This window comes from Glycine max, chromosome 12 (assembly GCF_000004515.6).
Source record: "Glycine max cultivar Williams 82 chromosome 12, Glycine_max_v4.0, whole genome shotgun sequence".
NCBI lineage: Eukaryota > Viridiplantae > Streptophyta > Magnoliopsida > Fabales > Fabaceae > Glycine > Glycine max.
The window spans coordinates 10,634,562-10,660,807 of record NC_038248.2 but is presented as its reverse complement, the minus strand read 5'-3'; the positions used below and the strand labels follow the sequence as shown (position 1 = coordinate 10,660,807).

General features: G+C 38.0%; 2 protein-coding genes and 1 pseudogene across 2 annotated transcripts; 1 reads left to right on the top strand and 2 right to left on the bottom strand.

Annotated features, from left to right (window-relative positions):
* Positions 1 to 2,993: 2,993 nt before the first annotated feature.
* On the bottom strand, positions 2,994 to 10,329 carry LOC100786848 (uncharacterized). The gene is made up of 2 exons (XM_014764668.3): positions 6,823 to 10,329; positions 2,994 to 6,539 (listed from the first exon to the last, which is right to left on the bottom strand). The coding sequence occupies exons 1-2, from the start codon at positions 10,131 to 10,133 to the stop codon at positions 3,074 to 3,076; spliced, it is 6,777 nt and encodes a 2,258-aa protein (XP_014620154.1). The 5' UTR covers positions 10,134 to 10,329; the 3' UTR covers positions 2,994 to 3,073.
* Positions 10,330 to 10,503: 174 nt separating this feature from the next.
* On the bottom strand, positions 10,504 to 11,947 carry LOC102662699 (uncharacterized). The gene is made up of 2 exons (XM_041007196.1): positions 11,115 to 11,947; positions 10,504 to 10,873 (listed from the first exon to the last, which is right to left on the bottom strand). Exons 1-2 carry the CDS (start codon positions 11,945 to 11,947, stop codon positions 10,504 to 10,506), a joined length of 1,203 nt encoding a protein of 400 aa, XP_040863130.1.
* Positions 11,948 to 20,804: 8,857 nt separating this feature from the next.
* LOC106795267 (ATP-dependent DNA helicase PIF1-like) lies at positions 20,805 to 25,055 on the top strand (annotated as a pseudogene).
* Positions 25,056 to 26,246: the final 1,191 nt, after the last annotated feature.

Genomic DNA, 26,246 nt, shown 5'->3' with positions numbered 1-26,246 from the left:
GACGCAGTGCTTGTGGTTGGTGGTGTTGGGTGGCGGATCGGATGTAGGCTTGGCCGATGGTGGTGGTCACGGAGGAGGAGGGTGTTGCTGAGTGGTGGCTAGTGGTGGCTTGGCTGTTCCGGCATTCTGACTGTTCGTATTCACCTCTGACGCGCACAGTAATTAATGCAGCATTTAAAGGGCAGAATTAGGGTGAAAAACGAGGCGCCCCTCTGGGCCTGGACCAAAAAAACCGAAAAGAAAAAAGAAAAAAAAAAAAAAGAAAAGGAAAAAAAACAAAATATAAAACAGCAAAATAAAAATAAAATAAAATAAAATAAAAGTAAAATAAAAAAAACGAAAAGAAGATACTAATAAAGATATTAATAAAAAACGGAAATAATAAAAACACTTAATAAAAGGAAAAAAAAGAAGAAAATAATAACTAAGAATAATAATAATAATAATAAAAAAAGATAAATAAATAAATAAAAAAAGGGTCGTCTTCAAAACAAAAATGAGGTATTTTAAAATACCTCCCTGCCGAAATTTCATCTGAAATGATGGAAATTTCCGGCTTAAAAGACGAGAAAAAAGAAATAAAAATGGGTCAAAAATGGGGTATGACAGATGCCCCTATTTAAGTCTCTTCGTTACGGAGATTTAAAAGTGAAACTTTTAAAGCGACGGGTCGAAGAGATTTAAATACAGAGTACACCATTTTTGACCAATTTCAACTACAAAATGCTATGAATGCACTGTTATGCATGAGATGCTGTGCATGATCTGTTATGCATGTAATGTTGCGAATGCTTGCGATGCAAGTATGAATGCAAGACGAGGAAAATGGCTCGACTGGGAACAACAAAACCAAATGGTACCCGATTTTGTCAAAGATACGGGGTCCGACTGGGGATCACATGATTTTACTGGGGATAAATGTCAGCTGTTCGGGTTGACGACGAACTGCCACTGACGACAAAGGGACAAAGATAAATGTCAGATGTTCGGGTTATTGCCGAACTAGCCAACTGACCAGAACTGAAGATAAATGTCAACTGTTCGGGTTATTGCCGAACTAGCCAATCTGACAAAAAAACAAAGATAAATATCAACTGTCCGGGTTATTGCCGAACTAGCCAACTGATAAGGAACAAAGATAAATGTCAACTGTTCAGGTTATTGCCGAACTAGTCAACTGATAAGAAACAAAGATAAATGTCAACTGTTCGGGTTATTGCCGAACTAATCAACTGACAAGAAACAAAGATAAATGTCAACTGTTCAGGTTATTGCCGAACTAATCAACTGATAAGGAACAAAGATAAATGTCAACTGTTCAGGTTATTGCTGAACTAGTCAACTGACAAGAAACAAAGATAAATGTCAACTGTTCGGGTTATTGCCGAACTAGTCAACTGACAAGAAACAAAGATAAATGTCAACTGTTCGGGTTATTGCCGAACTAATCAACTGACAAGAAACAAAGATAAATGTCAACTGTTCGGGTTATTGCCGAACTAGTCAACTGACAAGAAACAAAGATAAATGTCAACTGTTCAGGTTATTGCCGAACTAGTCAACTGACAAGAAACAAAGATAAATGTCAACTGTTCAGGTTATTGCCGAACTAGTCAACTAACAAGAAACAAAGATAAATGTCAACTGTTCAGGTTATTGCCGAACTAGTCAACTGACAAGAAACAAAGATAAATGTCAACTGTTCGGGTTATTGCCGAACTAGTCAACTGACAAGAAACAAAGATAAATGTCAACTGTTCGGGTTATTGCCGAACTAGTCAACTGACAAGAAACAAAGATAAATGTCAACTGTTCAGGTTATTGCCGAACTAGTCAACTGATGACATGAAACAGAGGCAAATGATGCACAAGCTGTTCATTAAAGAAATTGCCACTTGGCGGAGAGAGGGTGACACCTTTGGATCAGACCCACTGGGGATGACACTTGGGGGCAATAGAGGGTTACAAATTATTCATGATTGATTGAAATGAAAGGATAATTGAAGCAAGACTCATGATGGTTAATGCAGCCATGTACGCATGATATTGTCTTTATTGTATATGCATGAATGTGTATATGTATGAATGCCTGGATGACGACACGACTTGTATGACTGTATGGAGGATCGACTTGGATGATTGTATGAATGATAAATTGGATGGAACAAGATTGGACAGGTAAGATTGAAAGTGACCCGGCGTCGCATCACAAACACTCGGCAATCTTCAATGGGGATGATGCCACTAGGGTATATCAAATAGTGACGGGGTAAAACCCGGCGTATGCAGCACATGATGGGGAATAAACATTTTCTTGGGGAGAACGTACCAATCCGAAATACATGGGTAGGAGAACTGGTGCTTTTGTGGTCAAGCTTATTAGTCTTCTGCACTCTATTTTATTTATATGTCTGTCTTTTGAAAAAAAAGCAATTGACCACGTGCAACCTGTAAGGTTTATCCATTCTCAGGGTAGCTGTTGACGCACCCTTCACCTATTCACGAGTTCAAAGAAAAAGTGTTTTGCTGTTTGTGCTTCTCAAAAAAAAAAGACACGAAAGAAAATTTATGATTTTGAGAAATATTTTGTTTCAAATGCTATCATAAAAAAGGAAAGGTTTTATAAGCTGAATAAATGAGAATTCCAAATGAAAGGCAACAGGCTCAAATTTATTTGAAAGAGTGGTGACCTGCCAATGGCATGGCTCCACTGATCTTACAAAGTTTGGAAAATGGTAAATATAAATCGAAGGTTCATTGAACACAATAACCGTTGTTCCCTCTGACAACCTTGAATTCCACTGTTTGGATGCTTCAGATTCAGGGTCTCCTTGACATTCCATTGTGCCCCAAATGAACGAAGATCTTCTCGATGCAGTTACTTTGTCTTTTGATCCTTAAATTTTGCATAGATCGCCCTTTCGGGTTTTCGACCTATCAGGCTAATTATTTTCTGTTTGATGTCTCTAATTTTTGCCTGGGTCGCCCTTTCGGGTTTTCGACCCACCGAGACGCTCATTTTTGCCTAAGCCGCCCTTTCGGGTTTTCGACTTACCGAGCTGTTCTTTTATTTTTAGACAAAGTATTTCTTGACTGCATCCGCATTCACGGGACGAGGGAGCTCATCCCCATCCATAGTCGTAAGAGTCAGTGCACCACCAGAGAAAGTTCTCTTGACGACATATGGGCCTTCGTAATTAGGCGTCCACTTGCCCCTAGAATCGGGTTGGAAAGATAAAACCTTCTTGAGCACAAGATCTCCTTCTTGAAACACACGAGGACGAACCTTCTTGTCGAAAGCTTGCTTCATCCTCTGTTGATAAAGTTGTCCGTGGCACAAGGCTTTCATGCGTTTTTCTTCAATTAGATTCAACTGATCATATCTGCTTTGGCACCATTCAGCTTCTGATAACTGGGCCTCCATTAGAACTCTCATTGATGGAATCTCAACCTCCACAGGGAGTACTGCTTCCATACCATACACCAAAGAGAAGGGGGTTGCCCCTGTTGAAGTACGCACCGAAGTGCGATACCCATGCAAAGCATACGGTAGCATCTCATGCCAGTCTTTGTATGTGACCACCATCTTCTGCACTATCTTCTTGATATTCTTGTTTGCAGCTTCAACTGCGCCATTCATCTGAGGTCTGTAAGGAGAAGAATTATGATGCTCAATCTTGAACTCTTCACACAAATCTTTCATCATCTTGTTATTCAAGTTCGTTCCATTATCTGTGATGATTCTGTTGGGCACACCATAACGGCAGATGATCTGATTCTTGATAAAGCGGACCACAACTTGCTTAGTCACATTTGCATAAGATGCTGCTTCAACCCACTTGGTGAAGTAATCAATAGCCACTAGAATGAAACGATGTCCGTTTGAAGCTTTCGGTTCGATTCTACCAATCATATCGATGCCCCACATAGAGAAGGGCCACGGAGAAGAAAGAACATTAAGTGTAGTTGGTGGTACATGAATTTTGTCAGCATAAATCTGGCATTTGTGGCACTTCCTGGCATGCTTGCAACAATCTGTTTCCATCGACATCCAGTAGTAACCTGCTCTCAACAACTTCCTAGCCATTGCATGTCCATTGGAGTGAGTTCCAAAGGAGCCTTCATGTACCTCATGCATCAAAAGTTCTGCTTCTTGCTTATCTACACACCTGAGTAGTACCATGTCAAAGTTTCTTTTGTACAAAACATCCCCATTTAGGAAGAAATTACCAGACAATCTTCTCAAAGTTCTCCTGTCTTTGTTGGATGCTCCGGGTGGATATTCCTGGCTTTGAAGGAAACACTTGATATCATGGAACCAGGGCTTATCATCAACAACCTCTTCGACTGCAAACACGTGAGCGGGCCTCTCGAGGCGCTGAATTCTGATTGTTGGCAAATTATTCCGGTGACTCACTTCGTACATGGAGGATAAAGTTGCTAACGCATCTGCCATCTGGTTCTCATCACGAGGGATGTGGTGAAGCTCCACTTTGTTGAAGAAGGTTAGCAAACGCTTTGCATAATCTTTGTATGGAATCAAGCCGGGGTGGCGAGTTTCCCATTCTCCTTTGATTTGGTTGATTACGAGAGCTGAATCCCCGTAAATGTCAAGGTTCTTGATTCTCAAGTCGATGGCTTTTTCAATGCCCAAGATACATGCTTCATATTCTGCCATATTGTTGGTGCAATCAAACTGTAACCTTGCAGCGAAAGGGAGATGATTACCTTCCGGAGTGATAATAACTGCCCCAATTCCATTGCCAAAGACATTCACGGCTCCATCAAAGATCAAACCCCATCTAGACTCGGGATCTGGACCTTCTCCCAGCAATGGTTCATCACAATCCTTCATCTTCAAGTGCATAATCTCTTCATCAGGAAAGTCAAACTTGATGGGTTGATAGTCCTCAATTGGTTGGTGAGCCAAATGATCAGCAAGAACACTCCCCTTAATTGCCTTCTGGGTGCGGTATTCGATATCATACTCGGATAACAACATCTGCCAACGAGCAATTCTTCCTGTCAGAGCGGGTTTCTCAAAGATATACTTGATCGGGTCCATCTTGGATATTAGCCAGGTGGTGTGGTTAATCATGTAGTGACGAAGACGCTTGGCAGCCCAGGCTAGTGCACAACAAGTTTTCTCAAGTAGGGAGTACCTGGACTCACAATCTGTAAACTTCTTGCTCAAGTAGTAGACGGCATGCTCTTTCCTTCCGGTCTCATCCTGTTGTCCGAGCACACAGCCCATAGAATCTTCTAACACAGTCAAGTACATAATCAGAGGCCTTCCTTCAACTGGAGGTATAAGAATTGGAGGTTCTAGCAGATAATTCTTGATACTATCGAAAGCCTTTTGACAGTCTTCGGTCCAGACAACCCCTTGATCTTTTCGAAGCAACTTGAATATAGGTCCGCACGTGGCTGTCATGTGCGAGATGAAACGAGAAATGTAATTTAGACGTCCAAGAAAACCTCTCACTTGTTTCTCTGTTTGTGGAACCGGCATTTCTCTAATGGCCTTGACCTTGTCAGGATCTACTTCAATACCTTTCTGACTGACAATGAAACCCAAGAGTTTTCCAGATCTAACACCAAAGGTACATTTGTTGGGATTCAGTCGAAGTTGGTACTTTCTCAGCCGTCGAAACATCTTCAGCAAGTACTCGACATGTTCTTCTTCAGTGCCTGACTTGACAATCATATCATCCACGTACACTTCTATCTCTTTGTGCATCATGTCATGAAAGAGAGTGGTCATGCCTCTTTGGTAAGTGGCACCTGCATTTATCAACCCAAAAGGCATTACCCTGTAACAAAAGGTGCCCCAAGGCGTGATGAAATATGTCTTTTCTCTATCTTCGACTGCCATCTTGATCTGATTGTACCCAGAGAAACCGTCCATGAAGGAGAAGACCTTGGACTTTGCAGCGCTGTCAACCAATACATCGATGTGAGGTAGAGGAAAGTCATCTTTCGGACTAGCCTTGTTCAAATCTCGGTAGTCGACGCACATCCTGACCTTGCCGTCCCTCTTTGGAACAGGCACTATGTTGGCTAACCATTGAGGATACTCTGATGTGACAAGAAAACCTGCATCGATCTGCTTCTGTACTTCCTCTTTGATCTTGAGAGCCATGTCAGGGCGAGTTCTTCTCAGTTTCTGTTTGACCGGTGGGCATTCGGGCTTCAAAGGCAAACGGTGCTCCACAATACGGGGATCCAAGCCGGGCATATCCTGGTACGACCATGCGAACACATCGACATATTCTTTGAGCAATTCAATCACCCTTCGTTTGACAGTTGCCTCAAGCGATGCCCCAATCTTGACTTCCTTCTTATCTTCCTTGGTTCCCAAGTTAATCACCTCTACTATCTCCTCATGAGGCCGAATGGTTTTCTTTTCATATTCCAATAACCGAGCAAGTTCCTCCGGGATTTCATCATCCTCCTCCTCTTCAGCCTCGTAGACAGGAGATTCGAAGTTGGGAGAGAGTGCAGGGTTATTATGTTCAACGGGCTCATAAATGCCTAGTCTGCATATGATTGATGATTGACTTTAGAAAAATGAGTGTACAATGCAGACTTTTTTTAATTAATTGAAATCAGAAAACAAAAATAAAATATTTTTGGGTTTTTTGTGTTACCATTTTCCAGCAAGAGCAATAAGTATAGATATTGGGATAAACCATATTTTCCATTAATAAGAGTAGTGTTTGAAACAAAACAGCCCTACATGATTGCGCTTTCGTCCTGGGCAAGACGAAAGGATCTTTTTTTTTGAAAAACAAACAAACAGAGAAAACAAAGGCACATTACTTTGATGCATGAACTACTGAAGGGACGTCAACCGCGTCCCAGTTGCGGACAAGTTTTCCAGGTGTGACAAATGCAAGTACTCTCTCTTCAGGAACGTCTTCCAAGACAGCATTGGCTTCTGGCGAGTTGTTGATGAACCCGGCGCTACAAAAGGTGCTAGTAATGGAGCTTGATCCAACACTGTTCGTTGCGGATCCTGCAGAGGAAGCAAATCCCAGTCCTTCACGGTTTTTACTCTCTATCAACTGCACAACTTTTCCCCATCCTACACCTGTTCCTTCCTGCACCACTTTCTGTGCGCTCTTCCAAGTAGCAAAAGATACTTCATTCTTCTCTGGCTTTTTACCCTCTACAGTCAGGCCTTGGAAAGAGGTTCCTTCTGTTTCATCAGCACCAATAAAGGAAAAAGCTGACAAATGACTAACCAACAAGGCTTCCTCTCCACTCACAGTGATCAATCTCCCATTTCTGACAAACTTCAGCTTTTGATGCAAGGTGGATGTCACGGCCCCAGCTTCATGGATCCATGGCCTACCCAAAAGGCAACTGTATGCGGCTTGGATATCCATCACCTGGAATGTAATTTGGAAAACAAACGGCCCAATTGTAATGGGCAAATCAACCTCCCCGATAACAGACTTTCTTGATCCATCAAACGCTTTGACAACCACCCCGCTTCTTCTCATGGGAGGCCCCCGGTAGGAAAGTTGGTCTAATGTGGATTTGGCCATTACATTCAATGAGGAACCAGTGTCCACAAGTACATTCGACAGAGCATCTGACTTGCAGTTCACCGATATATGTAACGCCAGATTGTGGTTCCTCCCCTCCTCAGGAAGCTCTTCATCACTAAAACTTAAATTATTGCAGGCAGTAATGTTTCCTACTATACTGTCCAATTGATTAACAGTCACGTCCCTCTCCACAAAAGCTTGGTCCAACACCTTCATTAGAGCCTCACGGTGTGCCTCTGAGTTCAATAGCAGAGACAAAATGGATATCTTAGAGGGAGTTTGCAGCAGCTGGTCTACTACTTTATACTCACTCTTCTGGATCAGTTTCAGAATTTCGTCATGATCAGAATTCTTACTAGTCCCATTGGGTTGGCCTACTTCCTTCCTTGTACAGGGGCCGTTCGCTGTCACCTGTTTAACTGCCGGATCATTCACTTTCTTTGCAAACAATGTGGGGATAACACGTCCATTCCTCAGAACTTTACCGTCACTAGCAATGTTGTCCACAGAAATCGCAGGAGTTAGAGAGGGCAAAGGCACCTCCTGTCCACCTTCCAACATCGTGGCACTATACTTGTAAGGGACCGCTTTTAGAGAGGCATACGACATAGGTCCTGGCAAGCTAATCACCAGTGGAGTAGTAGTTGATTCCCCACTGTTATAGCTTATTTCCAACCGCTGAAACTCGGGGGTAATGACGCACACCTCTTTGTCCTTCCTCGTGATGATAAGTTCTCTGCTGTCTATCAGCCCTTGTACGTCCTCTTGTACCTTCGGGCATCCTTTTACATTCACAGGACATATTTCACACGCTGCATGATCATGGTCAAACAGAGCTGCCTCGCACATCTTGATATGTATTGGGACCAGGGGAGTTCGAACGTGTTGGACGTTCAGGATGACACCGTCTTCATCACAATCTTGTATCATGTTGACAGCAGGCCCATGGTTCGGCAGAGGGTTCGCCTGAACATTGGGATTCTGATCTTTGAAGGATAGCAAGTTGGCCCGGACTAGTTTTTGCACTTCATTCTTCAGGACATAGCAGTTTTCAACGTCATGACCTGGGGCCCCTTGGTGGAAAGCGCAGGTTAAATCATGACGAAACCAGGGAGGTAAAACATCTGGTGTACGAGGGGGTGTTCTGACATGGACAAGGTTTTTGGCGAGCAGGGCGGGGAGTAAGTCAGCATATTTCATCGGGATTGGATCAAAGGTTGTTTTCTGGCGGTTTTGTGAGTGATATGGTTGTTGGGGGGTCTGCGGGCGATTTTGTTGTTTTTGAGGGTATTGTGGCTGATGGTATTGCTGTGGAGGGTATTGTTGTGGAGGGTATTGTTGTGGAGGGTAAGGGTAATGTGGCCTTTGTTGGTGATATGATGGGTTTGGGATAGTGGATGCGACATTCGCAACCTGACGATATGGGGTGAAATTCTGCTGAGGTTTACCATGAGCTATCATTCCCACCTCTTGATCTTTCTTCTTCGCAAAGTGGCCTCCAAACTTCTTGGCATTGCTTGCGGCAGGGGCACTTTCCCCAGTCAAACGTCCCTCTCGGACACCTTCCTCTAATCGCACCCCCATGTTGACCATTTCGGTGAAGTCCGTTGGTGCACTTGCAACCATTTTCTCGTAATAAAACTGGCTCAGGGTCTTCAGAAATATTTTGGTCATTTCCCTTTCTTCCAACGGCGGGACAATCTGGGCAGCCACTTCCCTCCAACGCTGGGCATACTCCTTGAACGTTTCCTTCTCTTTTTGTGTCATCGCACGGAGCTGATCACGATCTGGGGCCATGTCCAGATTGTACTTATACTGCCGGATGAACGCTTCACCCAGGTCATTGAAAGTACGAACGCTCGCACTGTCCAAATTCATATACCACTTCAGAGCGGCCCCAGTCAGGCTGTCCTGAAAGAAATGAATAAGCAGCTTATGATTGTCAGTATACATGGACATTTTCCGCGCGTACATCACCAAGTGACTGCGGGGACAAGAGTTCCCTTTATACTTCTCGAAGTCTGGCACCTTGAACTTGTGAGGGATAGTAACATTTGGGACCAAGCATAATTCACAGGCGTCCTTCCCGAACAGATCTCTTCCTCGGAGGGCTTCGACTTCCCTTTGCATACCATCAAATCTTTCTTGGAGTTCTTCCATCTTGTCGAAGGCTACAACATTTTCAGCTTGGAAAATTGGTTCAACCTCTTGTTGAATAGTGTGAATCAGTGGAGCTGAATAAGTCATTGCAGCTTGAGGGAAAGAGGTACTGGGTTGCGGAACCGGTGCTGACTGCTGAGCAAAAGGAGGTGGAGCTTCAGATACAGCGGGCTGGGAGCTTCCACAGACTGGAGGTGGCATTCCCCATGTACAACCTGGAGGCAAAAAGAGGGGTGGAGAAGTCACCGTAGATAGCGGGGTTGTGCTCACCAAAGGCTGCTCTACAGCAGCGGCGGCAGCTTGAGAGTTCTGGGCTGACAGGAGTGCACTCATCATGGTCGTCAACCTATCCATTCCCTCTCGTAAAGTGGCAACCTCCTCCCTGAGACTCTGATTTTCTTGTTCAACTATATCCATCCTCTTCCGATTGGCCCTGGTGTTGTAAATGCGAGTTGGTTTGTGGAGAATTCGTCGGGCCACTTTCCTTGGGCGGCGGTTGATTGACTCCCCCCCCCTTTTGAAGTAGTGAACACAGTGTGAGACTCGATTTAGAAACTATGAATGCAACATGATGCATGCTTATGTTTATGCAAAAAGAAAGGGAACAAATTATTATCGAAGAACTTGTTAGAAGAAGTTGTAAACATCATAAACTGAAACACTTCACTTAAGCATTGGAATATTACAAAAATTTTTTTATTTTATTTTTTTTTTTATTTTTTTTTTTTTACAAGTCAAGAGATTTCGGGAGCTAAAATCTAAACATGAGGTCCTAAGAACTTCAGACTCAAACTCCTGGAGTAGATGGGTCCTCGGAATCTGAATGTGCACGAGAGAACAAGTCCATAAACCTCCTCTTCCTTCTAGCATCTTGGTGGAGCAAAGCGTCTTTCCGACGAAGCAAGTCATCCTTCTCAATCATCCTCTGGTTCTGGATAAAAAGCTCACGGCTCTGTTGGGCTATCTTCCCCTTCAAAGTCTCATTCTCTTGCTCGAGCTCCTGGCATCTCCTCTTCCAAGTTTCTTTTTCTTGCCTTTCTTTGGTTAATTGTTCATGAAACTCTTCTTTAGTATCAAAGGGGATAGGCAAGGATGATGGTGGGATGGTGGACGATAGGTATCTAGGTAAGCGGTAGGGTAGGCCAAAGCTCTTGGTCCTATCAATAACCCACTGGGTATAAGATTCGTGCACATAGTCTGATTTCTTTCCCAACTGACTTCTGCTGAGTCTGCGGATAGCGCTCCAAGCTTGTGCGAATCTTTCCCTTTTGTTCGAATGATCTCCATGGTTAAGATAGAATTCATTAGTCAAGGCAAGGTTGTTTGGTTTTGTCTTTATCGGGTACCCAAATTGTCGTCGAGCGAGAAGCGGGTTGTAGCTAATTCCGCCACGCATACCCAAAAGAGGTACGTTGGGGATATTCACCACAACTCACAATAATCTCTCCAACATCACTAGCTGCTTGGTACCAAACAATGTCAGATGGGTCAAGAGTCATGATTCGGCGAGGCCAAGAAAGCTTGTCATCATTGGTCTTGAAGGCACGGGATTGAGGTAAGTGGAAGGTAAACCACTGATAGAGTAAAGGTGCACAACAAGAAATGGTTCCACGGCCAGCCTGGGTACGGTCATGGATAGAATGGTAGGTATCGGCGAGTAGAGTGGGTACGGGGTTCTTTGTAAGAAAGATTTTAATGGCATTGATATCGATGAAGTTGTCAATATTTGGGAAGAGTAAAAGGCCATATATAAGGAGGGCTAGGATAGAATGGAAGGCAAGTATACTAGCTGCTTCAGCAAATATGGAGGCTTGTTGGTAGAGGAAGTGGGTGGGAAGACCTTGGAGGCCTCCTTTAGAGGTAAGGTTTGCTTGGATGATGGAGGTTTTAAGATGGAGGGCGGCTGCGATGTCGGAGGGTTTAGGGGTAGGCTCAAAACCATGGAAAGGTATCTTGTCTGGCACAGGTAAACCAACTAGGTAGGAGTACTCTTCAAGTGTGGGGACAAGCTGGTAATCGGGAAATGTGAAGCAATGGTAGAGCGGGTCGTAGAACTGAACCAGGGTCTCTAGGCATCCTTCCTCAACATCTACTCTAAGAATTCTGAGCAACTTCCCATGATGAGCTTGAAAATCAACTGGATCACTTACTAAAGATGCTAGCTCCCTTAATCTCAACAGGTCTGTTTTTTTGAAAAGGTACTTCCTAGTGCTTCTCAGTGGGATGTCCATATCTACAAAGTTTACAAAAAGCTTGTCTAAGTCCTTCGATAATTTGGATGAAAAAAAGAGTTTATGCATGGATGCATGTATGCATGATTATGCCACAGTATGGAGAAAACATGGTGAAGTTAAGTCCAAAATGTTGGAGTTAAGGGTAAACACGCCATTTGGTAAGGACTATGGTTTCATATGTACCTGTATCACGGGTTCTACCAAGTTCCCAAAGTCATTGACCACTTCCGGATATTGTCGGATTACGGGACTACTCCCGGTCCAACAACGTCCATAGGAAAGCCTCGTTTGAGTGTAGTATCGCGTATCAACCAATTCAAGACTACTCTTGATTAGCCACCGCACTACGTCCTAAAAGGCTAAGATGGGTTAAAGGTAACTAAAGGTCCTCAACTTCATAGGTCGCTTGGAAATATTAATGCTGAACACGACTACTCATGCCAACATAGTAATATTCCCAAGATCCCTCCATTGAGCGGGGTTATCACATGTGCCACATCCGAAACTCACTCTCGGAAAGACACTATGATTATACCACCATCCTATCTTATGTTTCCCTCAAGTCCGGGTGTAGGACTTATCTCACCACTCACGTAAAAGATAAACACTTAGGCACGCATTTACAGTTTCAAATAATAATAAAGCATAAAGATGAAGAAAAACAAGATAGGTTTAACCCACTTAGGAGTGTGTCCCCAGTGGAGTCGCCATTTTTCTGTCGCGGTGATTTTTGGATATCAAGCTATTGATTAGCATTGACTCGCATTTTAAGATCACCACCGATCTTTTATTTTTCCGAAGAAAAGGGAGAAAGCTCGAAAAACCCTATTTTTGAGAGATCAAAGGTCCGGGGGTTGGTTACGCAAAGGGAAGGTACTAGCACCCTAAACGTCTATAGTACTCTATAGGAACCTCTTGCTTATTTTATCTTTATGCTAAATTAATTATTTGTTTGGAAATAAATGCTCAAGTGTGAAAGATTAAAGAGGTGGTTCAAAAGAAAGGAGAAGAAAAAAGTTTTTGTTATTTTTATTGATTTGGAAGACAAAGTCTTTTGCCTACATACCCGAATGGGATCAAAATCATGTAGTTCGGGGTAGAAAGTCAAGTGATTGGTTTTGATTGATTTTAAAGTTCGAAAAAAGAAGAGTTTAGGCAAGTAAGAGGCCGAAAAGGCATAGAAGAAAAAAGAAGTGAGTTCGATTGATTTTAAATTAGAAAAAAATGTTTTGATTGATTAAAGATTGATTAAAGATTTGATTAAGAAAGAAAGAAAAGATTGACCCCTTTTTTTTTTTTTTTTTTTTTTTTTTTTTAATTATGCGGAGATAAGTCTAAACGCGCCGGATCCCTTAAAATGACGTTGGATCAAGTGAGGGTCCCTTTTCCTCGGATACGGTTCAAATCACATGATCGTCCTCGGCGGAAAACATAAAAATAAATGTGAGTGTCAGTGCAGATTCTCATTTTTTTTTTTTTTTTACATTGGACCTAGATACATTCTAATTGGCAATAATAAATAAAAATTGCAAATGCATTAAAATAAATATGCTGGAAGAAATAATAAAAATGCATGAAATACAAAACAATAAATACATATGGTGCATAAAATAAATAAAGAAAATGAAATGCAAGACATAAAAAATAAATATAATGCTGGAAATAAATAAAAAAAATGAAAATAAAAATGCAAGACATAAAATAAACATGATGCTAAAAAATAAAAAAAATGCAAGACATAAAGTAAATATGATGCATAAAATAAAAATAAACAAAAAAAAATAAAAATGCAAGACAAAAAATAAATATGATACTGGAAAATAAAATGCAAGACGTAAAATAGATATGGTGCTGGAAAATAAATAAAGAAAATATAAAAAAATGCAAGGGCATAAAGTAAATATGATGCATAAAAAAAGTAATAAATAAAAAAAAAAAAAGGTGCAGAAGAAAGGGGTGTAGAAAGTAAAATACTAGAAGGAACAGAAAAAAAGGAAATGGGCTCAAAATAAAAAGTGGGCTTAACAGTCAAATCTGAATCGTCAGATTGATCGAAGCGTCCAGATTTGATCACGGGGAGACATAGTCTTAGCCATTAGATCTTAATCAAACGTCATAAGAGAAGAAGAACAAAGTAAAAACCAAGAGGTGAGACGCATCTGATCAAAACAGGGGATAACATGGCCGTTAGATCTAGGATCTAACGGTTCAACCCTGATGGTCCATGGGGACACAGAGATCCGCGTGCACCATAGCCTTGGTCATGGCAGCAGTATAAATTGGAAAATAAACGCAAAAAACATAAATCCAACCTCTTTCTCTCTCTAAAAAAAACGCTCAAAAGCTCTCTCTCTCTCTAACACACACCGCCGGAAGTCGTTTACCGGCGCAGTGGCTGGCCGGCCATGGGTGGCGGCGCCGCCGCGTCGGAAAAAGTCTCCTCCTTTTTTAAAAAAACTACATGTTTTGAATTCTTTTTTCCCCTAGTTCTCAAATCCACCGTTATTTTTTGAAAATCAACACTGATAAAGCCTAGATCTAGCCTTGAATCTTAGAAAAAAAAGGTGAACTACCTTTGTCCTTATGTTATCGTTTAAGCTTCAGAAAACGGTTACAGCTTGGGTTGTGTGGGTGTGGGTGTTGACGCAGTGCTTGTGGTGGTGTTGGTGGCTTGCGATAGTGGTGGTTGGTGTAGGCTTTAGGCCGCGTGAGTGAGTGGGTTACTGTGTTTGCGTGGGTTTCTGTTCTAACGTTTCGATTTCTAGGGAAGGAAATGAATAGTATGGCAAGATGATTTTGGGTTTTTTTTGTGTTGGTGGTTCACGGAGGGGGGGAGGGTGGCGGTTGAGTGGTGGCTAGGCCGATGGTGGTGGTTCGCGGAGGGGGAGGGTGGCGGTTGAGTGGTGGCTAGGCCGATGGTGGTGGTTCGCGGAGGGGAGAGCGGCGGTTCGAGTGGTGGCTAGTGGTGTAGGCTTTAGGCGCGTGACTGTCCGTATTCACCTCTGCTCTCTCTCTCTCTCTCTCTCTGACATGCACAGTAATTAATGCAGCATTTAAAGGACATAATTAGGGTAAAAAACGAAGAGCCCCTCTGGGCCTGGACCGAGAAAACGAAAAGGAAAAAGAAAAAAGGAAAGGAAAAGGAAAAAGAAAGAAAAAAAAAAAAAAAAAAAAAAAAAAAAAAAAAAAAATAAAATAAAAAAAATAAAAAAATAAAATAATAATAAAAAAAAAAAAAAAAAAAAAAAAAAAAATAAAAAAAATAAAAAAACGAAAAGAAGATACTAATAAAGATATCAATAAAAAACGGAAATAATAAAAAACACTTAATAAAAGGAAAAGAAAAGAAGAAAATAATAGCTAAAAATAAAAATAATAATAATAAAAAAAGGTACATAAATAAATAATAATAAAAAAAGGGGCGTCTTCAAACAAAATGAGGTATTTTAAAATACCTCCCTGCCGAAATTTCATCTGAAATGATGGAAATTTCCGGCTTAAAAGACGAGAAAAAGAAATAAAAACGGGTCAAAAATGGGGTATGACACACAGCATATAAATCGATTGGGTTTGCTTTATTTGCATATTACTAAGTCAAGTTGATGTATGACGAACAAAATACTTGGTTTCATGCAATAAACTGCTGTTGCATTTTATCAATTAGCTTTTAAACATCTATGAGAACAATCAACTTTAAATTCTTACAATCAATTAATTTTAAGATTTTAAACATGAAACAAAAAATTAACTTATGTCATTTAATGGTTTAATTTATTTATTCTTATATTCATATTTATTTATGTTTTTATATAAATTATATATAACAGGCAAGGGATAACACTTATAACAGTGTTTCGTTCCTTTTTCAAGATATGCAGGTTTGTTTTTTGCTTTCAAATATGTTGGCATATTACACTGGAATCAGTATTATTATATATTTATATATGGTTTTAAATTTTAATTCAATTAGTATTATTATTATATTAATATTATTATTATTACTATTTTAATAATTATAATAATAATAAATAATATAATAATAATATAATAATAATAATATTTTTAAAAATTAACCCATGCTTAGCGTATGCCAGACTTCCATAATTTATTATTATTTATATACTATATTCATATATATAATATTCATGCACTGATTTTTTGAATACTTTACAATTATTATTATTTTGTTACTGACCTCATTATCTGCAAATGCATTTAATGTGTGCAGCTATGAAAATATATGGTATCATTGTTCTATGTTTTATAGGCGACTATTTTTTGGAATGTCACACTCAATGACTCGATGCATTTAATGGAACACATATAGATACACGTTTACCGGCAACACTGACTAAGCTTCATGGTTAGTTGGATTCACCAACTCACCAACTTATTTCCCTCATTCGACGCCTTTGCCAATTCCCCATTGATGTCCATCAATCAATATCAATATCAATATCATATTAATGTTATGCAAACAATTGTTTAAAAACTTTTCTTACTTCCGATTCATCTGGCAATGCCCCATTTATTTTCCAACATTTTGTTTCCTCCCTCATAAAAAATTACATGTTTACAAAGTATGAAATTTAATGCGTTTGAATACAAATTTTCTATTGTTTTATTCTATTTTGCTTTTTCTATTGCAAATACATATCCCTTTACTCGGTGAAGCAAATGCAAATAACTATAATGTTGGTATCATTTTAAAGTCAGCCTACTACAGCAACTTATTTAACTCAGTTTCAACATTTGATTTTCCTGTTGTTTGGCAATTATAAGGCAGTTGTTGCAGAAATCAACTACTCATGGACATATATGCTGAACGAAGGAAGCGTAGGAAAACTATTTTGCAAGAACGAAAAAGACAACGTTCAGCTACTAATGGTGATACTTAATACAGATTTGAAATTTGTAATTTGCAATTCATTTATAAATTATTATTATTCTTCATATGATCACATTAATATTATATTATACTTACAAAAACTATTGTTATAGACAACTTGCAGTGTATCTCACAATGTAGTCCAACTATTAACCATAATAATAACCCTGCTACAAGCTTCCAATCTACACCACCATCGCACGGGACTTTATCTATAGATGATTCTGAACGATGCTCAAAAAGACATGCAGTCAATGTTTCTTCCATTCAGAGAAGTTTGATGTCATCTTATGACAATAAAAAAATATAACAATTGCTTCTACATCCACATACCAAGCTAGTAATGCTTATTCCAATATAACACAGTTAGACATTCACAGAGGTAATTTTTATTCTTAAGCTATTATCAAATATCTACATGCACACATTTTATTTATTATTACATTCTTTTCAGATTTTGTTCTACAGTCAACTTATATATAGAATGCCAAATTGGCTGTTTATTATCCAGATGAACATCAGAGACCAATTGACACTACACAGCATGATCAATTTGTCGGCTATGACAGCTCAGATTCCAGTGATGATGATGTAAATATGACACAGGAAAACATTGATATAGGTATTTATCCATCATTTATATTTTTTTATATTTTGTTTCTTTGATGATCAAATAAATAAATTGAATATTTTCGGCTGATGTGTGTTATACCATATCAATATGCATAGAATACTCATTAAATGACCCAACAATAGATGATCTTGATGATTATGATGAACAGACCTTTCTATCTGCCTCATCTGCATACCAAAATACAGGTTTGATCTTCCAACTATAAAATTTATTCAAATGTGTTTGATATATTTAATTATTATTCATACCTTATTTATAGGTAGTACTTACATTGATATCGGAGATCCTGTATGGGAATGCTCACATTGTAAGGCTATGATGTGGTATGATGAGAGGATAAATAAAGACAAACAAACAAACAAACCAAGGTTTTCATTATGTTGTTCTGATGGAAAAATACAATTACCTCTGTTGCATGAACCTCCCCATCCATTAAATCACTTACTTTTCAATAACCAGGATCCTAAAGCTAAGAATTTCCAGCAGTACATACGAATATATAATCTAATGTTTGCCTTTACATCTCTCGGTATCAAATTTGACAAATCCTATAACACTGGAAAAGGACCTCCAACTTTCTGTATACATGGACAAACACATCATCTTATTGGAAGCCTCCTCCCTATGCCTAATGACCCACCTAAGTATGCACAACTATATATTTATGATACAGACAATGAGATCATCAACAGACTTTTGCAAAACCCGTTAGTATTCATACTTATGTCACACATGTAAAAAATTACATATTCAAATAGTTGTGTATGCTGTTCTGGCTAATTTTTTATTTACAGGATGCATGATATGCTTGATGAATAGATTATCATTGCAATCAAAGACATGCTTGATCATCACAATCACTATGCTCAAAAGTTTCGAATGGCAAGGGACAAATTGCATTCTACTGCAGTTCCAGACCTGAAGATGAAACTCATTAGTTAAAGACAAACAGACGGAAGGTTGTATAACTTACCAACTACCACTGAAGTTGCTGCCTTGATTGTTGGTGATGAACACTCAGCTGATAAAAGAGATATTATAATAGAAAAACAGTCCGGACTTCTGAAGAGAATACATGAACTTCATCCTGCATATTTGCCTTTGCAATATCCACTTTTATACCCAAAAGGAGAAGATGGTTACAGACTAAATATACCTCACAAAGATCATGCCAATATACATGCTGCAAAGAGGAAACAAGTCACATTGCGCGAATATTTTTCTTACCGCCTACAGTCAAGAACTGATGAAGCACAGACTATACTTCATTCCAGAAGATTATTTCAGCAATGGATTGTTGATGGATATTGTATGATTGAGTCTCAAAAACTAAACTATGTCAGACAGCATCAACAACAACTCAGGGTTGACAAATACATCAATTTAACTGGCTCTAATGATCATCCTCAAACACTTGGTAGGGACAGAGGAAAGAGAATCATACTGCCAAGTAGTTTTATTGGTGGTCAAAGATATATGGAGCAACTGTATTTTGATGGTATGGCAATTTGTGGACATCTTGGATTTCCAGACTTATTCTTAACAATGACATGTAATCCAACATGGCCAGAAATACAATGCAAGGTCACACAATCCAATCTGACCCCCAATAATTGCCCTGATATTATCACACGAGTTTTCAAAATAAAATTCAATCAATTAATGAATGACTTAAAACATGGCAATATCTTTGGCAACATTATTGGATGTAAGTAAAAAAAAATTCTATGACTTTTTCCCTACTTTCTAAGTTGATGTTTATAATATCACTGATGCAAGTTTATTACAAATATTTATACAATTGAGTGGCAAAAAAGAGGATTGCCACATGCCCACATTTTAATTTTTCTGCACCCTTCAAACAAGTTACCAAACCCACACGATATTGATCAAATGATTTCAGCAGAAATACCTGACAAACAGAGCCAGGCACAATTATTTGAAATTGTGTCCAACCATATGATGCATGGACCATGTGGGTTTGCAAATAAAAAATCACCATGTATGGTCAATGGAAAGTGCATTAGATGTTTTCCAAAAAAATTCCATGGAGCAACAATTGTTAACCAGGATGGATTCCTAGTTTATAGGAGAAGAAATGATGGTCGTACAGTGATGAAAAATGGGATTGAACTAGATAACAGATTTGTTGTACCATACAATCCACAACTCTTATTAAAGTATAAAACATACTTAAACATGGAATGGTGTAATCAAAGTACATCCATTAAATATCTGTTCAAATACATCAACAAAGGTTTTGACCGTATCACAGCTTCTCTTGGAAATCAAGATGAAATTAAGCAATATCTTGATTGCATGTATCCTTCTATTCTCACCTGATTTGATTAACAAAATCATTTAACATAAATTAATTTATTTGATGTTATATGTTTAACTCAAACTTAGCAACATCTGATTCTATCTTCAACAATATATGTGTGCTGCTTGAATCAATAGATATGTATCTCCCCCAGAAGCATGTTGGAAAATTTTTGCATTCCCAATGCATTCGCATTCCTCGACAGTGGAGCGGCTATATTTCCACCTTGAAAATCAACAACATGTTTACTGGACAGATGATCAACAAATAGGTGAAGTCCTATCAAAAAACACAATCAAAGAATCCATGTTCACAGCTTGGATGCATTCTAACAAAATATATTCTTATGGACGGGATCTTACATATCATCAATATATCTCAAGATTTGTTTATGTCGCCCACAAAAGATGCTGGCAACCAAGAAAACAAGGGAATACAATAGGCAGACTCATATGGGTCCCACCTTCAGTTGGTGAACTGTTTTACCTTAGAATGATGCTATCCATTGCCAAAGGTGCACAGTCTTACAGTGACATTAGAACAGTCAACGGTCTAGTATATCCTACATTTAGGGAAGCATGTTTTGCAAAAGGCTTCCTAGGTAGTGATCAAGAATTTATTAGTGCTTTACAGGAAGCTAATAATTGGGGTACTGCACACTACCTAAGAAAATTATTTGTCAAGCTTTTATTTATGAACACCATGGACAAACCAGAATATGTTTGGCAACAGACATGGCAATGGATGGCAGATGATATCATATTCAATCATAGAAAACAAGGTGATTTTATATATTCTAAATAAATATTGTTTACTCATAATCATTATGTTTATTATTTTGCTAATCACAGGTATTCGCCTTACTGAAAAGGAAACAATTCATTTATGCTTAACTGAGATTGAGAATATGCTACAAGCGAACAGAAGAAGCTTGCGAGATTTTCCATCCATGTCATACCCAATAGGATAAGCACGAAACCAACATCATAATAATCTGATCCATAATGAAATGGCATATGACAAAGAAATGTTAGCAGAACAATACAACACGGCATACCAATTGCTCACAAGTACTCACAAATTATGACACATTTGATATAGGAATTCCTTAATCACAATAGTATATATTACTATTTGTTAATATGTGAATATATAATTACAGATGAGCAAAAAACTATTGTCGATACCATTATGTCTGTGGTTAACACTCAATCAGCTGCAGTTTACTTTCTCTATGGATATGGTGGAACTGGCAAAACATTTGTTTGGACAACCTTATCATCTGGTATACGCTCCAATGGTGGAATTGTTTGTACAGTTGCTTCAAGTGGAATTGCTTCATTACTATTGCCTGGTGGTCGAACCGCACATTCCAAATTTGCTATACTAGTCCCTGCAACAGAAAATTCAACATGCAATATTCATCAAGGTAGTGAGTGAGTTAGCTGAATTATTAAAGGTTACAAAACTAATAGTCTGGGATGAAGCTCCAATGTGTCACAAATTTGCATTTGAGGCACTAGATAAAAGTCTTAAAGACATCATGCAAAACAATCTGCCTTTTGGAGGGAAAATTATGGTTTTTGGTGTAGATTTCCGACAGATCTTGCCAATTGTTCCAAGAGGTAATCGCTCAGACATCGTCCATGCAACTATAAATGCATCATACATTTGGGACCATTGCCAAATTCTTAAACTTACAAAAAACATGAGATTGCTATCAAATGCTCCCCAACAACCCAACAATGAAGAACTCAAACAATTTTCACATTGGCTACTTGACATAGGAGATGGAAAAATTGGACAATATAATGACGGATTTTCAGAAATCACTATTCCAGATGAGTTTCTCATAAAAAATTATGATGATCCTATCCATGCTATTGTTGAAGCCACCTATCCCAGCTTGATAGATAACTACAGTGACACAGATTACTTGCAAAAAAGAGCTGTTCTTGCCTCTAAAAAAGAAATTGTTGAAAAAATAAATGATTATGTCCTATCACTTATACCCAATCACGAAAAAGAGTATTGCAGCGCAGATAGTATTGATAAATCAGATGAATTGCTCAATCCTGCTTTTGCATTATTGCCACCTGAATTCCTATATTCATTGCAAACATCAGGTATACCTAATCATAAATTAAAACTTAAGGTTGGAACTCCAATCATGCTATTACGAAATCTCGACCAGACTGATGGCCGATGCAATGGAACTAGGCTCATTATCACCAAACTCGGATCTAATGTGATTGAGGATGAAGTAATTACTGGGCCTAATTCAGGAAATAGGACATACATACCCAGAATAAATATGTCTCCTTCTAAATCTCCATGGCCATTCAAACTTATAAGGAGGCAGTTTCCATTCATAGTTTCTTATGCTATGACTATAAACAAATCTCAGGGACAATCATTACATCACATAGGACTGTATTTGCCACACCCAGTTTTTAGTCATGGCCAACTATATGTTGCACTCTCAAGGGTCAAAAGCAAAGATGGACTTCATATTCTCATACATGACAATGATGGTAATCCAAAAAATATTACCACTAATGTTGTTTACAACGAAGTCTTTGCCAATTTATAAATAGGTATCCTTCCATCATACAATACAATTATGTTGTCGCATTAATTACACCTTTTTGTTTGTTTGTTTTATCCAGTCTGACATATAACACATGCACTATGTATGTTGTTGCATTCCAAAATTGTTATACTGACTTTGGGGAATTCAATGAAACTTCAACTAATTTATTTAATTCTACATTATATTCGCTTTTACTCCTTTTGTTCAGTTTGACATATAACACATATACCATGTATGTTGTTGCATTCCAAAATTCCTATACTGACTTCGGGGAATTCAATCCAACTTCAACAAATTTATTTAATGCTGCAAATGTTATCTGAAAATTTATATTACATGGTCAATATCAAATTGTTTATTTCATGGTAATTTATTTATATAACTACAAATCATACAATAATTTACGAAATACACGTACAAATCCATACCTAGATGTCTAAGAAAACTTGAAATATCACTAATGTCCTTCAAAATTAAAGTGACTATTCAACATATATATGTTTAGTCTCCATCAAAAAGTTCAAACCTTAAAAAGAATCTAATTGAGTTGATTAAGCATGGTATGAGTATTATCAATCTTTTAATATTTATCTTATGTTCCTATAGATAAAAAGGAAAAAAAAAAGTAAATACAACAAGGCATTCCAACAAATCAAGGAATGTCCATACAAATTTTCAAACTCAAAATCCAAAGTATATTATTAAAAATACAATTCATTTTCGGATTAATTGTCATAAAACATTTCATAATATGTATGATATTTTTCTCATCTACAGAAATTGAATACAAATATAAAAAAAAATTATAATAATTTATACACACTGTTCAACCAAATTAGATCTGCTCAATACTATGTTTTATGGACAAAATAGGTATGACAGTTGTTTATGGACAGAAAACTCATACTTTCGAAAAAACATCATATGATTTAATTTAATGAAAATGTTTTCGAAGTCCCTGGGGTGCTGGACCAACCATGCACAGTTTGTATTCATGCTTTCAATCCTATACCATAACCTTTTGAACTTCCACTTACTCTACAAATAAATTCAACTTATATTCACTGCCAAATTAAAATTACACCAACGAATCCGTATTCCTAATAAATACACTGCACAACTGCTGCTCAGCCCTTACTTTTCCCGATACGTACACGCTTCCTACACGCTTCATATCCCCGCTTACTCTGCTATCAGATTGCCTTCTGAACTTCCACTTTGTTTACAAAAAAAAAACCGTTTTCCCATCCCACATAAAACTTACACCACTAAGGCACTATCGTAATAAATGCACAAACACAATTACTGCAGTTGTATCTCCCTATACTACATCAAATGTAATCATTATCGAGAGACGTCAGCGCTGTATAGGGTTGTAACTCTTCACAACTCTTTTTTGCATCGTTCAACAACAAAGAGTCACCATTTAATTTAATTTCTTAATTAAATCAATCATTATATCGATATAACACCACCGCCACTTACAACACTTCTATACACATATATCTACGTATAGTACACATCCTATTCATCTTCTTCACATTCTGCCAAACCAAACTAAACTCCCTATTCATCTTCTTTGCATCCAAGAGTCACCATTTAATTTGTTAATTAAATCAGTCATTATATCGATATAACACCACCAACACTTACAACACTCCTATACACATATATATACCTATACTGCACTTCATATTCATCCTCTTCGCATCCTGCCAAACCAAACTAGACTCCCTATTCATCTTCTTTGCATTCTTATGGCCACTTCCGCATCACGCTCCACTATTGTAATTTATTTCTTCTTCTTCTCATTTTCATCTTTCTTATATTTGTTTCCTCTATTCCTTTTGTTACTTAATATTTTCACATTATTCGTATAGTTCCCACACGATCCAATGGACAACATAAGATTCACCGCACCTTTCAGGGTTCAGAAGGTAACATTTCACATAAAAAAACATTTTCTACTTAACTGCATTTCCATTTTTTTTCAACTGCCTCGCCTTACTTTCTTTGCCTGCAGAACCTTCTCCAAGTTCCTTTCACCTATCAAAGGCAATGGCTGTGCAACTACCCCAAATACGTTTTATTCCACTACGATGGCGAGATACATTTCATTAGGGTAAGAACACTCGGTACTAAATGCTTTTTTGCTGATGGCTTGAATGATTTTAGAAGGGCACACAGCCTCAACGAAAGCGTGATTCTACGTTTGGTCGCCGGTGACAAAAACACCACTTTCACCGTTTATATTGACGGACCTGCACACCACCAGATGATATGCTACAGCAGAACCTACCTTTAGTGCGTTATACTACACTTTTTTCAGTCTATCATACTTTGTGGTTTCCTCATCAATTTGTTTAGCCATCCTTTCTTTTGATGTTACAGACACTTCCTGCAGCGGCTTCCAAATTTGTGTATGGCTCCAAAAAAAGTATTACCATCCACCACGGACTTTCAAAATCCACCAAATGGCCACTCACCATCCACCATGACATCCCTGCCATTACACAACCATGGTTCAACCTGATTCATGAAAAAAATTTAAGACCCGGAGATGAGGTAGTCTTTTACTACCCTTTTCATGACCATGCATTGGAGCTGCTCATAAGGAAAGCCATCGAATGGAACAACAGCAACACCGACCTTGACTTTGATGAATAAGTTTTTTTATATTCATCTTTTTTTTAAAGTTTAATATTTTATGTTTTTTGTTTCTTGCTACAACCACCAGACAATTTCATCATTTCAATATTACAAATATTTACGTTCCGTTAATTTTTCTCAGCGCTTTGTTTGTCGTTTGATTTTTATATTGATTTTGCGAACTACGTTGAACCGATAGGTCAATATTGTTGGTATTTAAACGAAAAAAAAGATAGGTCAATATTGACTTCTAAATTAGATTAAATGATGAAATCAAATGAACATTTAAGTTTAGATTATATTATTCCATAATAATATAATGGTTTGAATTTCTATTTCAAATAAATGGTTGCAATTAGTAAAACTATTTTGATCAAAAGTGTAGCCGCAGGATTAAACCTTCTATTTGTATGCTGCTGTCATTCTTGTGTCTTTACCTTTTTCGGTTTCCTTTGCACTGAAACACTAAAAACATGTGTCAGCTTTGTCTGATTTCGTTCTCATACACACTGTTGTTTCTATTATGTTTTTTTTTTACCCACGTCTGTGTGTAGTCCGTTTTCGGCTTTATACAAAAAATCACATAGCTCAATACTGCCACCACCTGTAACAGATAACTAAAAATTTGAATTTTTTTTGCTGAATTAAATTAAAATTTATTTAGGATCAGAATTAAATACTATTATTTATAGAGATAACAAAATTATTTAACATTTTAAAAAAAAAAAGACTAAAACATAGTTTTTTTATGAGTCTAAATTATCTTTTATAATCAAAATATTGTTTTCATATGCTCACTAAACATTTTTACAATATTATTTTTAAAATTTAGTCCCTCTTCCCAATTAAATACATCTAAAATAATTTCTTTCCAGAAAAACAAAATATTTTTAATTTATTTCCCATGTTTCTTTTATATAATTTAAATCAACTTTAAAATATTTTCAACACAATCAAGTCTTCATGCAAATTATCTTTATGTTATATACACACAGCATGCTGACAGATAGTATTTCTATCACTTACAGTAAAAATATACAAACAACATCCTGACAAATATTATTTTTTCACTTACAGTCTGATGATACAAACAGCACCCTAACAAATAGTATTTATTTCGCTTACAGTAAAATACTGACCCGTGCATCACACGGACACTCCACTAGTTGTTATACTAAACCCAAGTTTATAACATACTTTTAATTTAAG

What these genes read in the sequence shown, in the direction of transcription:
- LOC100786848 (XM_014764668.3), bottom strand. Translation starts at nt 10,133, where the DNA reads ATGGATATAGTTGAACAAGAAAATCAGAGTCTCAGGGAGGAGGTTGCC. An exon ending in TCAGTAGTTCATGCATCAAA is followed by an intron (nt 6,540 to 6,822) that starts GTAATGTGCCTT and finishes AATCATATGCAG; the next exon opens with ACTAGGCATTTATGAGCCCG.
- LOC102662699 (XM_041007196.1), bottom strand. Translation starts at nt 11,947, where the DNA reads ATGGACATCCCACTGAGAAGCACTAGGAAGTACCTTTTCAAAAAAACA. An exon ending in CCCCAACGTACCTCTTTTGG is followed by an intron (nt 10,874 to 11,114) that starts GTATGCGTGGCG and finishes GGTTATTGATAG; the next exon opens with GACCAAGAGCTTTGGCCTAC.